Source organism: Oncorhynchus masou, chromosome 12 (genome assembly GCF_036934945.1).
Source record: "Oncorhynchus masou masou isolate Uvic2021 chromosome 12, UVic_Omas_1.1, whole genome shotgun sequence".
NCBI lineage: Eukaryota > Metazoa > Chordata > Actinopteri > Salmoniformes > Salmonidae > Oncorhynchus > Oncorhynchus masou.
Genome location: NC_088223.1, coordinates 86,246,857 through 86,264,666, shown reverse-complemented (window position 1 = coordinate 86,264,666; position 17,810 = coordinate 86,246,857). Strand labels below are relative to the sequence as shown.

The following is a 17,810-nucleotide window of genomic DNA, read 5'->3' as shown; positions in this document are numbered from 1 at the left end:
AGGATTGCCTTGGGGCCTGTGATTGCAGTCATTACACAGTTTGGAGAGCAGGTCAAGGGCCAGCCAGACAATCCATTCCATCCTATGCAGATATCCTTCCTCTCTGCTCTCTTCCCCTGCCTCCCCGGTTCTGTCTGAATAATGCAGACTTTGGGCTTGGTGACTGCCCCCCTGACAGACTGGACTGTGGAGCAGCTGCACCTATCAAGAGCAGTCTTTGCACTGTCATGCCTTTTCTCCAGATAAGCAAATTGGTTGAAACAGGCATAGGGCTCCATCCCAAAATGTCACACCAACATTTTACTGTAAAATGTTCATTATTTTTAGCACCTTGATCCAGCTGAAACCGGTGCATGTGTGTTTTTATGATTCCACTCTGATGAGGTGTTAAGGTCTTGAAAGTGTCGGGTCACAAATGGTGCCATGCACCCTGCCACCCACCTGCCACAACACATTACAGGAGAATTATTCATTTCTAAGCTAATAGAGTTCCCTGTCACACGACTTACCATCAACATATGAAAGGCCTTCGCAATGACAGAATCTTCTCTAACGTAATCATTTAATGTACACATTTACACCAAAAGGAGGGGCCCGGGTGAAATTAACAATTTTGCAAACAGTTTAGAAATGATTATTTTGCCACCAAAAATGATAGCATGATTTATTATGTCTTCAACATGCAGGCCCTTACAGTGAGTACTCATAATGTCTTTGCAAATGATTGATTATCAATCACTCTAACCATGCGACAAATTGGTAAATAAATTAGCTTGCAAGGGATAGCAGGCGACGCAGCCGCCGAGACGGAGCAGTGAGGCCTATGAAAGGCAACTGGTGCACTCTGCCAGGGGCGACGGGGGAGCAGGAGCGTGCCAGGGAGCCAGAGAGGGAGAGAAGACTAACAAGAGGCTGTCACTGACTTCATTGATTCCACTGGGTGCCTTCAACCTTTACAAACTTCCTGTGTGCACTCACCAGCTAAATATTGGTTGACCGGATCCAGAAAGCAATGTTATTTCACTGTAAACAAGGAGAGTCTTCGGAGCATACTCTCATTGACAAATAGACAGGGTGTCACTGGAACTTGTGTTTGTGTAGACCAGACAGTGACAATTGCATGCTACTCATCAGAACTGTGTGACTCATGACACAGATTTACCTACTGTGGAATAGTATCTGCTCATTTTCTAAAGGAATAACTTGAAGAATCTCGAGATTGTTGCACCTGTTAATCAGGAAACTTAGAATGCTCCCACATTGGAAGTCTAATAACATCTCCCTTTAACTTAATGACACAGCAGTATCTACAGTATATTAAGCTTTTAAAAATGGTCTCAATATGTTTTATGAGCTCAGAGTGGAATGCAGTCACAGTATAAGCTTGCTTTGCATTCTACCTTTTGGCAGAGCCTTTGCAGCAAAGGAACACATTATGTACTTTCAACTCTGATTATATGTGGTATTTTGTTGCACCATAAAATATTATGAGAGCCATTATAAAAGCCATCATCCTACCCTGCCTCCATATGATGGCTTGGAGAGAAATGAAGAGAGGCTGCAGCACACTCAGTATGGAAGATGAATAGCACTTCCAGGTAGGAGTGTCTGGGAACAAATGGGTTTAGGCCCATGGGGGAATTCAACAGAGCACTAAGAGGGAACTCATATAAACCAATTAAAAGGAGTGAAATCGATTTAGATTAGCTCCAGAGTGGGCAGACAGACTGTCCTCAACACATACTAGCAATCACAATACACATGATGTTGCTCAACTTGTAGAAGGCTGTTTTCAGTTGTCTTTTTACAGGGTGGATTGGAACATACCATTTCCACATAAGATACACAGTTTGGCAAGCATTGATCACTGGCACTCACAGCCGGGGACTGAGTGACTATCTCTGTGCATCATGTTCTTGTGCGTGTGTGACCACTCTCAGAGCTACTTCAAAAGCAGAATGCCTGGGGGAAACGTGTGAAGCAAGTGTGCCTTCTAGTGGTGACTTGGAGGACTATTTGACATGCGGTGTGTAGTTAAACTGACACCGGGTAAAAACGAAAACCACTTACGATAGAAGATGTATTCAGTGTAACTTGACCAGATCTTGTCTTCTGTGTGTTGATTCACGGATGACGCTGTGACTGAAGAGTTACAAGCAACCATCTGGAAACCACACTCGGACAGCATGTCAAATGATCTCTCAAGGTGTTTGAACTTCAGGTAAAACCTGGAAGTATATCGATCCGGTGTCCTGTCCGGATCTCGACTCTCGTTCAAGGTCTCCCCAAAAACTTCCTTGGCTAACGCAACCCTCCCACAAATCAAAATCCGCGGGACCCTTCTGAATTTAGAGTCGGTTTGACTCTCTCTGCCTATGGTACAAGAGCCCCTGTACCCAACCGTAATAAATCCACTTTTTCTGTCTGCCGGAACGAGTGACGACGGCGGACACATCTTGTGGTCGCTGCTTTGAGAACCATCTTCAAAATCACTGTGGAAGTATTCGTCTGGGCTGTGTTTTAAATCTTCGGGCGTCAATAGTTTGACCAGGTCTGGCAACTGGAAGTACTCCGCCTCTTTCCTAAGCCTCCCCTTCTCTGGAAAATGGTCGGGCAGTACAACTTGTTTGTCTCTGAGGTAGTCCAACACATATCGAAATAGAAATCCATCTCTGTCGATAAAATAGCGTCCCTTAGGGTCCCGCGCCAAATCATTAGTGGCATCCTTCTTAGGTGAGAATATTTTGCCAAGCAAGGAATTTGGGGTGCTTACTAACGTTGCATGACGCGTGTAATACACTTGTCCCCCGACATTTAATTCTACAACATCTGGGAAACTATTCTGAACAGATCCTTGTTCTTTTGACGTAGGGTTAGTCCTACAGTTTCCACTCAATGCCATTGTTTCCGTCATGAATGACTAAAAACTCCACCGAATTTTAGATGGTGGATTGAAGTCCAAAAGTTGCTCTCAATGTTTACTTGAAATTAAACAAGGTATCTTGGTGTTTATTTTTTTTAAAGCTACAATTAATAATTCAACAAACTGAACGTAGATTTTGATAAAGAAGCCTTATAAAGCCAGTCATTCACCTACCAGTCCGAGTGGTCGTCGAATAATAGCCGAGTGGAGGATGTCCAAGAGACCGCTGTCAAAATGTACAATTGACAGAACTGTGCAGTTGAAAAATCTATGTTCTGAGAGTACAAATAAATATACGGACGCATCAAAGGTTTGCACCTTCCCAGCCTGCATCAGTTGCTCTGCAATAATTGGCCCTGGGAGAAGAACATTACCGAGGGAAATGACTGAGGTTCATGAGAATCACCGCGGCCAGATAACATAGAAACACTGACAAACGGAACATCAGCTGTCTTGCTGCTGTTTGCCAGAGCAAAATGAATATAGATAATACTCTACATCAATTTCGAAATATATCTACAATATGTTAAATAAAAAAACTCCCCCTAACAACTTCCAAAGTCCAAAGGGAAATGTGTCGTTATCACCGGCGTTTTATCTCTAACTTCCTTTGAACACGAGGAATTGGTCTTGCTGATGAAAAAGACTGTCTGAAAAATAGTAACTTCACATGGGTTGAATCCACTCCGCCCTAAGGAGCCGTGTAGTGTAGTAGCCTATTACTGAGAACACCTGGTCCAGATTGAAATCTATCCAATTGCAGAGACAAACCCCGTGCTGAGGTTGTGCTGTTAGCGGTTCGAGGCACTCATTTTGTCATGGGCGTGCGCGCGCTGAAGGCTGGATAGCTGGAGCTGTCGGAGGAGATGAAACGATTCTCCCGGTCCCCTCCAAGCAGGGTAGTGCCCGTAAAAAACCCGTCTCTGCTGATGTTGCCTCAGCGGTGCAGGGATAAACCATAATGGGTATTAAATAATGACATAATCTTAAAGGAATATACTGAAATATATATTGAATATACTGAAATCCACCTTTCACATTTTTTATTTCGACCTCTGATAAAATTACAGTATAGGATAGTCGTGTGCCAACTGAAAATGAGCCTAACAAGACTACGTTTCAAAAGCCAACACCCAATCCGAGTGCGATCATTTCTCCATTAGCTCAGTCCATGAGAGGTTTTCGTGAGTATTTAAAACGTAAACAATTTCAGACTCGGATAGAATGGGCCGTAGGGTTGTCAACCAGAGTAAGCCATGATAATCAAAAATAAATAGGCCTACTAAACAGTATCAATTTGCACTGCAATTGAAAGGTCTGGTGTTGCTTACAGCTACTGCCTTAACTGTTAACTTCAACTTTCTGATAAATATGCAACAGCGCCACTCGCTGTATGTTCGACGCTCCGAAATAAAACGCTCCTTGTTTCAGAACCACCGACAGCTCCACCCGCTCACTGGCATCTTGCACGGCGACGCGCCACTATAGTTTGCTGCACGTGCACGTTTTGGCATTCTTTGTTGAAGTTTGTTGAAACTCAACGTACTAAACAATCTAAAAATTAGGGGTTCAACAAGGGTTCTTCGAAGAACCTTAGGGTTCTTTCCACTGAAAATTGCCCCCGAAAGGTTATTCCAAGAACCAAATAGGAGGTGGGGTAGGAACCTCCTTAGTTGGTGTGGGTTCCTGCAGGAAACTAACTGCCCAACTGAAACATGTAAAGATCTTCTGAATTCAAGGTACGGTTTGTCCCTTGTATGATTTAAATGTATCTTGTTTTAGATATCAATCAACAAAGAGGTAAGAATATATAGGCTATAAGAATATGTTGAAGGATAGCTGTATTGGGTGCAGATGACTGAACTGCTCACTTTTGCGTCTGTGTCTGCAGTTTTATAGATGAGGAGGCATACAAAGGTATGTCATTTGGTGTTGGTATGTTATACAGATCACATTAACCATCCTCCTCCCTTACCTCGTCAATGAATATCCCATAGGCCTCTACATTATGGACAATGTATATGTATGAAAACCATTATCAAAACAAGTTTATTCATTCACATTCATCACAAAACCAAGGTATGAATACTGTCATGTGCATGTTTTGTATAATGTGCATCTGTTTAATTACTATTTTTTGGGATCACAGATTCTGATGAAGATAACAGGAAACCTGTTTGATCACCATGCACTGTAAAATCCTTCTGGCTGTGGATACGGAGAACATCAACACGTCAGAGGATAGATATACTGCTGGGAGTTTATCTCATATTTAGATTTTGTTTATTCTGCTTTGCCACTAAAATCAAGTCAGTTAAGAACAAATTCTTATTTAAATTGACGACCTACCAGGGAACAGTCTTGTACAGAACATCAGATTTTTACCTTGTCAGCTCGGGGATTCGACCCAGCAACCTCTCAGTTACTGGCCCAACGCTCTAATCACTAGGCTACATGCCGCCCCTAAACAAACACTGACAACTAAAATATTGTGTTATTGTTGTTATTGTTATGGGTATTATTATTAATAATAATAATAATAATGGGGGGGGGGGTAGTTCAAAAATGAACCACAAACGGTTCTTCAAAAGCTTCTTTGAGGATCCATTAAAAGGGGTTCTTAAAAGGGGCCTTTGAAAGAACGTATAGGGGGTTCCCCACAGTTTCAATTTGAAGGACCCTTAAATGATACTCCAGGAACCTTTTCTTTTTGTAGTGTAGTCTGTGTTAATGTCTGTTAAGGGTTATTCTAAATCTCATACAAGAGTAGAATAGTTACCTTGGATAGAAGTGTTAGGGGGGAACAAGGCAATTATTGATACACAAATAATTCAGCCTAGCGATACTTTTTCATGGATAAGGCTGAAAACCCCTATTGATTTTAGAAGCCAAGATTGCACACAGTACCCAAATAGACAATGTTTGGAATAACTTCACAGTATGTTCAAGATAACTACTAAGGCTACATTTCAAAACAAAATATATTACTGCTACTACTTTGTTAGATACAAGTTCACTCTGGATTTGGACTTGACTGGAAGTCCCAGCAGTCATTGTAAATGGGTGTTCTGTCCAATATGCCACATTACATCTGAGAGGGGTGGTACCTTCATATTTAAAAGAACGTACCTTCAATTTGAATATTTGATGGATTCCTCTCTCTGCAACTTTCATCAAGTGATTAAAAACTGCTCTAGTGGTTTGACCCTGGATGATACTCAGTTACTTCAACAGGCCTATACAGTAATTAGAAGAGAAGATGAAATTGCTCTCTTTTCAAAAAGACTAAAACTGTAAATGTTTGTTTTCTACTCAATGTCTCCTGTGGTATTTCTGCAGGCCTGCTGCTCCTCAGAGAGGGGGCCTTGCTGAGACCTCTGTGCACTCAGTTGGAAGTAGGCCATGGCTGTAATCATGAATACATGCATGCAGCCTTCACCAACGCCATGTGCTGCTATTTAAAAGGCATATGATGACCACCTGTAAGTTGTTATACTGTTGGTGTAGTAGAGGTATGGCAGTTTCAAATGAGGTACATTACAAACCAACATCACGCTCTTGCATTTCCATCTGTTGTCTCTCTTTCATCTCTTGTCTCATTGCAAAACTTAGAGGCTTTGTTCAGTGAGCGGGAGATGAAAACCTAGTTAATTGTAACAATCTATCATCATTAGACACCTGCAACTGACTGGAGGAGCGGGTCTAGATCTACTAGATCTACTTTACCATTGGCTTCCTCTCAGACTGCAGCCCCTCTATGGATGGGGCTTAATGGAAGCATCTCAGAGACAGAAAACCCCCTACGCACTCACATCTCTCCAGACACAGAACCCCCTACTCACTCACATCTCTCCAGACACAGAACCCCCTACTCACTCACATCTCTCCAGACACAGAACCCCCTACTCACTCACATCTCTCCAGACACAGAACCCCCTACTCACTCACATCTCTCCAGACACAGAACCCCCTACTCACTCACATCTCTCCAGACACAGAACCCCCTACTCACTCACATCTCTCCAGACACAGAACCCCCTACGCACTCACATCTCTCCAGACACAGAACCCCTACTCACTCACATCTCTCCAGACACAGAACCCCCTACGCACTCACATCTCTCCAGACACAGAACCCCCTACGCACTCACATCTCTCCAGACACAGAACCCCCTACTCACTCACATCTCTCCAGACACAGAACCCCCTACTCACTCACATCTCTCCAGACACAGAACCCCCTACTCACTCACATCTCTCCAGACACAGAACCCCCTACTCACTCACATCTCTCCAGACACAGAACCCCCTACTCACTCACATCTCTCTAGACACAGAACCCCCTACGGACTCACATCTCTCCAGACACAGAACCCCCTACGCACTCACATCTCTCTAGACACAGAACCCCCTACTCACTCACATCTCTCTAGACACAGAACCCCCTACTCACTCACATCTCTCCAGACACAGAACCCCTACTCACTCACATCTCTCCAGACACAGAACCCCTACTCACTCACATCTCTCCAGACACAGAACCCCCTACTCACTCACATCTCTCCAGACACAGAACCCCCTACGCACTCACATCTCTCCAGACACAGAACCCCCTACTCACTCACATCTCTCCAGACACAGAACCCCCTACTCACTCACATCTCTCCAGACACAGAACCCCCTACTCACTCACATCTCTCTAGACACAGAACCCCCTACTCACTCACATCTCTCTAGACACAGAACCCCCTACTCACTCACATCTCTCCAGACACAGAACCCCCTACTCACTCACATCTCTCCAGACACAGAACCCCCTACTCACTCACATCTCTCCAGACACAGAACCCCCTACTCACTCACATCTCTCTAGACACAGAACCCCCTACTCACTCACATCTCTCTAGACACAGAACCCCCTACTCACTCACATCTCTCCAGACACAGAACCCCCTACTCACTCACATCTCTCTAGACACAGAACCCCCTACTCACTCACATCTCTCTAGACAGAGCCTATGATGTATGATAACTTAATAATTCAAATCAGGATTATTTGGCGTGTGTGTGTATGCGTGTGTGTGTATGCGTGTGTGTGTATGCGTGTGTGTGTATGCGTGTGTGTGTATGCGTGTGTGTGTGTGTGTGTATGCGTGTGTGTGAATGCGTGTGTGCATGCTTGCTTGTGCTTCCTGCCCAGATGAATCCCTCTGCATTTCATTGCACTGCTTTCAGCCACTTGCAGCAGGGGATTGGTGCCCCTCCAGAACCGTGTGGATGAGATTCAGGGAGAACTGGCGCCTCGGAGGAAAAACTGATTATAGATCTGAGAAGCAGATAGATGGCAGCATGTCCCTTTATTTAGCACTTATCATTGAACCTGATAAGAGTTATTGCAGGGTTTGTGTCTGTGCGATAAGCCAGGCGGTTGACAACTTGCTATTAGAGCTGTTGAGTGGGCCTTGGCCTTAGTGGCTTAGTCATCCACATCTCTATCACCACAACTGTGTTGCTGCTCTGGGGAGACAATTATATTGGAAGACTTCTGCAGTTTTACATACAAGCTCACATATCAATGCCAAGTCCAGCATTTAGGCCAAAGTAGGTTCAGGTGGACAAACAGAGTGTTGTTTAAAAGTGATTATTTGTGTATTTCCGGCCTAGTCCAGATTCAATGTAGGACATTACAGCATGTGTTCTAAGTATATAGCATGTGTTCTTCGACCATAATGATGAAACATGCAGTGACAAGAAAAAGCATGTGAACCCTTGGGAAATGCCTGGATTTATGCATAAATTGGTCATAAAATTTGACCTGATCGTCATCAAGGTTACAACAATAGACAAGCTAAGTCTGCTTAAACTAATAACACACAAACAATTGTACGTTTTCATGTCTTTATTGAACACACGGTGTAAACATTCACAGTGCAGGGTGGGAAAAGTATGTGAACCCTTGGATTTAATAACTGCTTGACCCTCCTTTGGCAGCAATAACCTCAACCAAATGTTTTCTGTAGTTGCGGATCAAACCTGCACAATGGTCAGGAAAGATTTTGGACCATTCCTATTTATAAAACTGTTTCAGTTCAGCAATATTCTTGGGATGTCTGGTATGAACTGCTCTCTTGAGGTCATGCCACAGCATCTCAATCGGGTTGAGGTCAGCACTCTGACTGGGCCACTCTAGAAGGCATATTTTCTTCTGTTGAAGCCATTCTGTTGTTGATTTACTTCTGTGTTTTGGGTGTTTGTCCTGTTGTATCACCCAATTTCTGTTGAGCTTCTATTGGCTGACAGATAGCCTAACATTCTCTGGCAAAATGTCTTGATAAACTTGGGAATTCATTTTTCCATCGATGATAGCAAGCAGTCCATGCCCTGAGGCAGCCAAGCAGCCCAAAACCATGATGCTCCCTCCACCATACTTTACAGTTGAGATGAGGTTTTGATGTTGGTGTGCTGTGCATTGTTTTCTTCACATATAGTGTTGTGTGTTCCTTCCAAACAACTCAACTGTAGTTTAATCTGTCAACAGAATACTTTGCCAGTAGCGTTGTGGAACATCCAGGTACACTTTTGCAAACTTTAGACGTGCAGCAACGTCTTTTTTGGACAGCAGTGGATTCTTCCTTGGTGTCCTCCTATGAACATCATTCTTGTTTGTTTTTTTACGTATCGTAGATTCGTCAACAGAGATGTTAGCATGTTCCAGCGGTTTCTGTAAGTCTTTAGCTGACACTCTAGGATTCTTCTTAACCTCATTGAGCATTCTACGCTGTACTCTTGCAGTCATCTTTTCAGGATGGCCATTCCTAGGGAGAGTAGCAACAGCGCTGAACTTTCTCCATTTATAGAAAATTTGTCTTACCGTGGAGTGATGAACATCAAGGCTTTTAGAGATACTTTTGTAACCCTTTCCGGCTTTATGCAAGTCAACCATTGTTAATCTTAGGTCTTCTGAGATCTCTTTTGTTCGAGGCATGGTTCACATCAGGCAATGCTTCTTGTGAAGAGCAAACTCAAATTTTGTGAGTGTTTTGTATAGGGCAAGGCAGCTCTAACCAACATCTCCAATCTCGTCTCATTGATTGGACTCCAGGTTAGCTGACTCCTGACTCCGACTAGCTTTTGGAGAAGTCATTAGGGGTTCACATACTTTTTCCAACCTACACTGTGAATGTTTAAATGATGCATTCGATATAGACAAGAAAAAGTACAATGATTTGTGTGTTATTAGTTGAAGCACACTATGTTTGTCTATTGTTGTGACTTAGATAAAGATCAGATCAAATTTGATGATCAATTTATTCAGGAATCCAGGTAATTCCAAAGGGCTCACATATGTTTTCTTGCCACTGTATGTGATCTGATGTACTGGGTGCAACATAGTGTTTCTAGTCCTCGTATATACACACCAAAAAGACAAGGCTTATTGAGTATCCTTCAGGGGTTCTTCAAATTGAAACTGTGGGGGAAGCCCTTTAAGTTCTCTGAAGAAACCTTTAAGGGTTGTTCAAAGATCCCCTTTCAATGTATCCTTGAAGAACCTTTTGAAGAACATACCCCCCCCCCCCTATTGTTATTATTCATAATAATATGCATAACAATAACAACAATAACACAATATTATAGTTGTCAGTGTTCATTATGATTTTAGTGGCAAAGCAGAAGTAAAACATCTAAATGAGATAAACTCCCAGCAGAGCCCCAAGTCCGATGGATATATCCTCTGGCGTGTTGATGTTAAGGTGTTGATGTTCTCCGTATCTATAGCCAGGATGATTTGGCTGTGCATGGTGACGTAACAAGTTTCCTGTTATATTCATCAGAGGTGTAGCTGGGGAGTCTGTAAATAAATAAAAAATGTAAATATACAGATGATTAACAAAACACACTCACGACAGAATTCATACCTTGGTTTTGTGATGAATGTGAATGAAAAAACCTGTTTTGATAATGGTTTTCATACATATACATTGTCCATAATGTAGAGTCCTATGGGATATTCATTGACGAGGTAAGGGAGGAGGATGGTACATGTGATCAGCATAACATTCAGGCTGTATCACAACTGGCCGTGATTGGTAGTCCCATAGGGACAGCGCACAATTGGCCCAGAGTCGTCTAGGTTTGGCCGGTGTAGGTCGTCATTGTAAATAAGAATTTGTTCTTAACTGACTTGCCTAGTTAAATAAAGGTTAAATACTTTTTTTTTCTATAAAAAATGTAAACTTTGTAAGTCGCTCTGGATAAGAGCGTCTGCTAAATGACTTAAATGTAAATGTAAATGTAAACATACCAATACAAATGACATACCTTTGTATGCCTCCTCATCTGTAAACCTGCAGACACAGAGACAAAAGTGAGCAGTTCAGTCATCTGCACCCAATACAGCTATCCTTCAACATATTCTTATAGCCTACATATTCTTGTTGTTGATTGATTTCCATTTTCTGTTTTAGAATGATTTGCACTAATATGAAAAGATAGATGGCATCATCATTAAACAAGATCAATTTAGGTCATACAAGGGACAAAACTTATCTTAAATTGAGGAGATCTTAACATATTTCAGTTAAGTGCCTGCACCTGCTGCCCTTTCAAATCTAAATGTTTCAATTGGGCCGTTACGTTCCTGCAGGAACCCACACCAACTAAGGAGGTTCCTCGATGAACCCCAACTCCTATGAGGTTCTTGGAATAACCTTTTGGGGGGCATTTTCAGTGCCAAAAACCTTAGAAGAAGTGTAGTTTAACCAATCATTTCTAGAGTCTTGATGCAGTAGATTGCAGGTGACTGATTGTTATTTGTTCACCCAGTTGCAGGAGAAGTTTGCAGCAATGCAGGAAATGTCAAACCTGCAGAGTGTATTGGAGGTTTATCAGACTTGATTTTGCCTTATGAAAACATCCATTAATTATAATCTTCATAATAATTCACATTTCCTGTTGCTGCAGGATTATTTTCCTGCTGTAGCAAAACTGGCTCCAATTAAGATCCTACATCTGTACATTACCTCTGGCTACTGGATGAGTCATTAATACATTATTTGATTTATTCAGTAGCCTCTCTGATTTGTTGGGGCACAGTCAGAGGGTCCTTTGGTGACTTTGAAACATACCCTCCATGAAGCATTTTCTAATTTGCAGGCGCTCTTGTTGCCCTAATTTTCATTTTCAAGTTTAAGCTGATTATTTGAAATTGGCAATTCCAGAATCATCACATTTGGTTGTATGTTTTAAAGTGTGCATAGGGACTTATAAAACAATTATAGGAATGTCTTCTGAAATGATTTCCCCTCTCCAATTCTCCTATTCACTTTCCCCTCAAACTAGCAGTTAGAGTGTAGTGTTCCCTTGTTTAATCAATCAAAAGAATTATGTTTAATTAACTTCAGTACACAACGGACTGTGTATCTACTGTACCTTGGACCATCATGGCAGGGATTTGCTAGTGAGGGTGCTGCCACAGGAAACTGGCTGATACCAAACTCAAAACCCTCCTGACTTCAGAGTCTGGAGAGGCTGTTTTGATGCTGTCAGCACCATACGTTGATAATGAAGGGGCTGTGCTTTTCCTGGTTGGTTCTCCTCTTCGTCTTTCTCACTCAAACACCCACAGGCACAACCACACACTGCCTCCGAGACCACCCCCTTCCATTACAACAGGCACAGCCACACACTGCCTCCGAAACCACCCCCTTCCATTACAACAGGCACAACCACACACTGCCTCCGAGACCACCCCCTTCCATTACAACAGGCACAGACACACACTGCCTCCGAGACCACCCCCTTCCATTACAACAGGCACAGACACACACTGCCTCCGAAACCACCCCTTCCATTACAACAGGCACAACCACACACTGCCTCCGAGACCACCCCCTTCCATTACAACAGGCACAGACACACACTGCCTCAACAGGCAAACCACAGCCTGCCATTACAACAGGCACAGCCACACACTGCCTCCGAGACCACCCCCTTCCATTACAACAGGCACAGCCACACACTGCCTCCGAGACCACCCCCTTCCATTACAACAGGCACAGCCACACACTGCCTCCAAGACACACACTGCCTCCGAGACCACCCCCTTCCATTACAACAGGCACAGCCACACACTGCCTCCGAGACCACAGCCTGCCATTACAACAGGCACAGACACACACTGCCTCCGAAACTACCCCCTTCCATTACAACAGGCACAGACACACTGCCTCCGAGACCACCCCCTTCCATTACAACAGGCACAGACACACACTGCCTCCGAGACCACCCCCTTCCATTACAACAGGCACAGACACACACTGCCTCTCGAAACCACCCCCTTCCATTACAACAGGCACAGCCACACACTGCCTCCAAGTCCATCCCCTTCCATTACAACACTTAGAGGTCAACCACAAAACATTGTAGAGAATCAATCAATTCGTCCACTCAATTTCTGAGCAAATACTTCCTTAACAAACAGCCTCCTTTCCAAAGCAGTGAGTCACAGCTCATCCTCGCTGTGTGGTCACGTGGGTCATGTCAGCCAGGCTAGTGCCACACCAGGTTAAGATTTTTCCTGAGCCTTTCTCAGTGGCTGCTCCATATACTTTGGGCACAGGCAGGCAGTTTTCTCTGCTAAACTAGGTCCAAGGCTGTCCCCAGAGAGAAGCAGCTTTAACATGGAGCCTAGTGCACATTAAGGGCTTTGGCAGGCGCTCCAGGAGCTGAAATAAGTGGGGCCACCAGACAGGGAAAGAAATTGGAGTGCTTGTCCCAGAGCCAGCAGCTCTCTCAAATCAAGTGCAGGGCCATCATCCTGTTGTCTAATGAAGGAGCCTGCTGCAGGTGCAGGGAAGGATCTCTAGCTGTGGGCTAAGTCAGATTGGGGTGAACAGAAAAGCAATAGGAAACAAAAGTGATTATACGCCCACCATTGTTGTATACAATGAATGCCCATCTGATACCGCTGGCCACCACGTCTCAGCCCCCGGATTTTGGAATCCTGGTTGGTTGCCAAGTTGCCATAGTTGAGCAGGATAACATGATTCATTAATCAGTGTTCAAGTTCTGCATGTTACCTGTCGAGAGCATATTCTCTGAGCTGAAGACATGCGGACGGGTTTAGAGATACTTGGAGCTTGATTACAGTCTATTAGGATGGGAGGTGGGAGATGAATGGTGTACAGTTCATTTTACAGAATACCAAGTGGCAAGACGGGTATCGTATAGGCATCAGTGAAATTACATGAGCATGCAATGTTTTACATAATGCATATATGTTGAATACATACTCACATGCCTATTGTGTATTCACTAGCTTGATTATGTATTCACTCAGTAGTCTTTAGTTTTGTACGTCAGCTGTACATTGTTGAGGTTACATAACATAACTCTCCGCACTCAGCCTTGTGGTGTCTATAGTTGCTTGAACTATAGGATAAGTTCTGCACTATAGAGCTTTGAGATGACTCTGTAATGAAAAGCGCTATACACATCAAATGTATTATTATTGCTTTACTCTCAAACTGGCTGGTATAAGAGCAGAGTACAAGAGATGGAGCAAGTAAAGGGATTTACACCACTGTAACCCCAGTGACATTGCATTCCCTTGAGTTGTTTTTTCTGTAGTTTTACGACACATTTACCAGCATGTATAACTCTGTGGTGTCTCTCATGGGGGGCTTTTGATATGTGGCCACTCTTTGGAAGAGTGGTATCCTCCCAGCTTCTAGGACATTAACCCTGTTGATTTGGTAAATCATGCAGAGGAGATGTTGCTAAGCACCCGCTCTGCTTCTGTCAGGGGAGCTGCCACTTTGGCTTTATACACTAGAGGATTTATGGGGCTGATCTCAGTAATACTAAGGCTGTTTGCTTTTATTATACTTTCTCATTGTCTTGTCTTGTGTTTGTATGGTCCAGGGGCATGTCAGGGGCATGTCAAGGGCATGTCAGGGGCATGTCAGGGGCATGTCAGGGGCATGTCAGGGGCATGTCAAGGGCATGTCAGGGGCATGTCAGGGGCATGTCAGGGGCATGTCAGGGGCATGTCAGGGGTCTGTCAGGGGCATGTCAGGGGCATGTCAGGGGCATGTCAGGGGCATGTCAGGGGCATGTCAGGGGCATGTCAGGGGCATGTCAGGGGCATGTCAGGGGCATGTCAGGGGTCTGTCAGGAGCATGTCAAGGGTCTGTCAGGAGCATGTCAGGGGTCTGTCAGGGGCATGTCAGGGGTCTGTCAGGGGCATGTCAAGGGCATGTCAGGAGCATGTCAGGGGCATGTCAGGTCAGGGGCATGTGTCAGGGTCAGCATGTCAGGGGTCAGGGGCATGTCAGGGCATGTCAGGGGCATGTCAGGGGCAGGGGCATGTCAGGGGCATGTCAGGAGCATGTCAGGGCATGTCAGGAGCATGTCAGGGGCATGTCAGGGGCATGTCAGGGGCATGTCAGGGCATGTCAGGGGTCATGTCAGGGGTCAGGGGTCATGTCAGGGCATGTCAGGGGTCATGTCAGGAGCATGTCAGGAGCATGTCAGGAGCATGTCAGGAGCATGTCAGGGGGCATGTCAGGGGCATGTCAGGGGCATGTCAGGGGCATGTCAGGGGCATGTCAGGGGCATGTCAGGGGCATGTCAGGGGCATGTCAGGGGCATGTCAGGAGCATGTCAGGGGCATGTCAGGGGCATGTCAGGGGCATGTCAGGGGCATGTCAGGGCATGTCAGGGCATGTCAAGGGCATGTCAGGGCATGTCAGGGGCATGTCAGGGGCATGTCAGGGGCATGTCAGGGGCATGTCAGGAGCATGTCAGGGGCATGTCAGGGGCTGTCAGGAGCATGTCAGGAGCATGTCAGGGGCATGTCAGGGGTCTGTCAGGGGTCTGTCAGGGGCATGTCAGGAGCATGTCAAGGGCATGTCAGGAGCATGTCAGGGCTGTTGGCTGTTTTCCTTCCCTTCTCCTGGGCAAGTTTTTACGGAGGTCATCAACGCCTCTAATCTCTCGGTAGTAGATACCATTAACTGGCATCTGATCAATCACGGTCTAGTTGTCCTTTTCTCAAATGTCAAGGGGGCATCATAAACTAATGATGTGGTTATTGATCAAGTTTTTATCAATAGAATGTGTTATTTTGTTTCATAACAGTAAGTGCATAGAAAAATGCCCCTTCTAGTAAAAAGACCAGTGGTAAATGAATGCAATTGTTATCAAGGATAAAGAATAGTCTCTGCTCTCATTTAATGTCAACTACCACCGCAATAATAACCTTACATCCACATTAAACAGAATAACGTGACTGCCTAGAACATGGACTCCTCTGAAACTTGTTTTTGGCTTTATGTTACAAACAGGAATTCTGGGAGATAGTTAACAATTAATTATTTGTGTGTGAGTCAAAGAGAAAGTGACACACCAGATCTGGAGAATGTATAATTCAGTTGTAATATATGTCTTCCAATGAGTTTTGTTTCTGCCAGCTGTGATTCTATCAGAAGTGGAGCACATCTGGGGGTGTGGTCCTCTCCTTCCTTTATTTTCTCTTCACAACTTTTTGCCTCTCACAGACATGTGGAGAAGTGCTATGACATAACAGCAGGTACTAGTGAGTCGACTCTCGCACCAGTTCCGGGATTGTATATAACTAATTAATCGGCCATGTAGTTACACCATAATTGGCTGAGAAATGGATGAAAGGATAAAACATGTTAACATGTGAAATATACATTCTGAGTTATAGCGTGAGTAAAATATTTAGAATTCAGACTTGGAAATACAGAGTATGTGTCATTTTGTCTGTCACTTGCTTTCTCTGAGAAACATGTTATTATGAAAATGTACACCTATTTCACTTTGTAAGAGTTCCATGCTGATAAGAGCAGAGAGAGACGGGGGTGGAGATGATGGTGGTAAAAAGGCTGTTGTAAACCACTCAGATACTCAGGCAATAACACAGCATTAAAGCAAACTGTTTAGCAGTAGGTTATTATTCCTGCATAGCAATGCTCTGACCTAGATTCTCCACATTCTCTGCCAGTTTAACATGTTCTCTAATTAAGTGGAGAAAGGAGAGACATGTTTTGAAATGATTAGAGGGGAAAGCATTTTTAGGGCCATGATTAGTCAAGGTTTTTTTCCCTGAATGATTTTGAGTTGGTGTATCAAATTGATTTTCTCTCGTACCAGGGGAAAAGATGGATTCATGTCTGCATCCATACGTGGTTTAAGTGATTTATTGTATTTTCTCCTCTCCCCCAGTGTTTGGAAGTCGGTATTGTCAGATCTGAGTCTGTCAAGCTTTGACTCCATGTGTACCTATGAATTTGAATATAATTGATGTAAGTGCACATCAAAAGAACAGACGCTACAGTGTGAAGTGACTATCCCACTCATATTAACGTCACAGAAATGATATGGTAATAGGTAATAGCTACAGAGGAGAGTCAGAGGACAGAATATTTCTGTCATTCTGTGCTCCTTTAGCTCTTTGTACTCCCTCGTCCATTTTGTACAGGTGAAATCTACATCAGTGTTCATTGTGAACCTTACATCACGGTCACTGACTTTCAGTCTCTTCCTGCACATTGTTCCATTAGGAGCCATATCCTCCTATTATTTCACAGTGTCTCTCAGCATCAAAGGTGAATCCTCCCACAGCATGTGTCAGTCCCCAGTCCTCCTAATCACACACCTTCCTCTGAGTTTCTCCCTCACAGAGCCATTGATCTCTTCCTCTTCCTCCTGATGAAAGAGGCTGGCATTGTTCATGCAGGGCATCTCATAGACTTGTCTTTGAAAGATTTCTGCCCTCGGATTCTATCTGTTACTAATAGCCTTTACAACCCACCCTCCTATACCTACACTAACCCATTCATCTTATCAGAGCCATTCCCAA

The 17,810-nt window shown here is 44.0% G+C and overlaps 1 protein-coding gene across 3 annotated transcripts in view; it reads right to left on the bottom strand.

Moving 5' to 3' along the window:
• Positions 1-2,914, bottom strand: part of LOC135549241 (BTB/POZ domain-containing protein KCTD16-like) — a 129,146-nt gene extending 126,232 nt beyond the window's left edge. For 2 of the 3 annotated variants that reach the window (XM_064979264.1, XM_064979265.1), the window contains exon 1: positions 2,071-2,902. In XM_064979264.1, coding sequence (XP_064835336.1) covers positions 2,071-2,902 — 832 coding nt within the window. Of the gene's footprint in view, positions 1-2,070 lie in introns of all 3 variants that reach the window. The other variant, XM_064979263.1, reaches the window with a different exon arrangement.
• Positions 2,915-17,810: the final 14,896 nt, after the last annotated feature.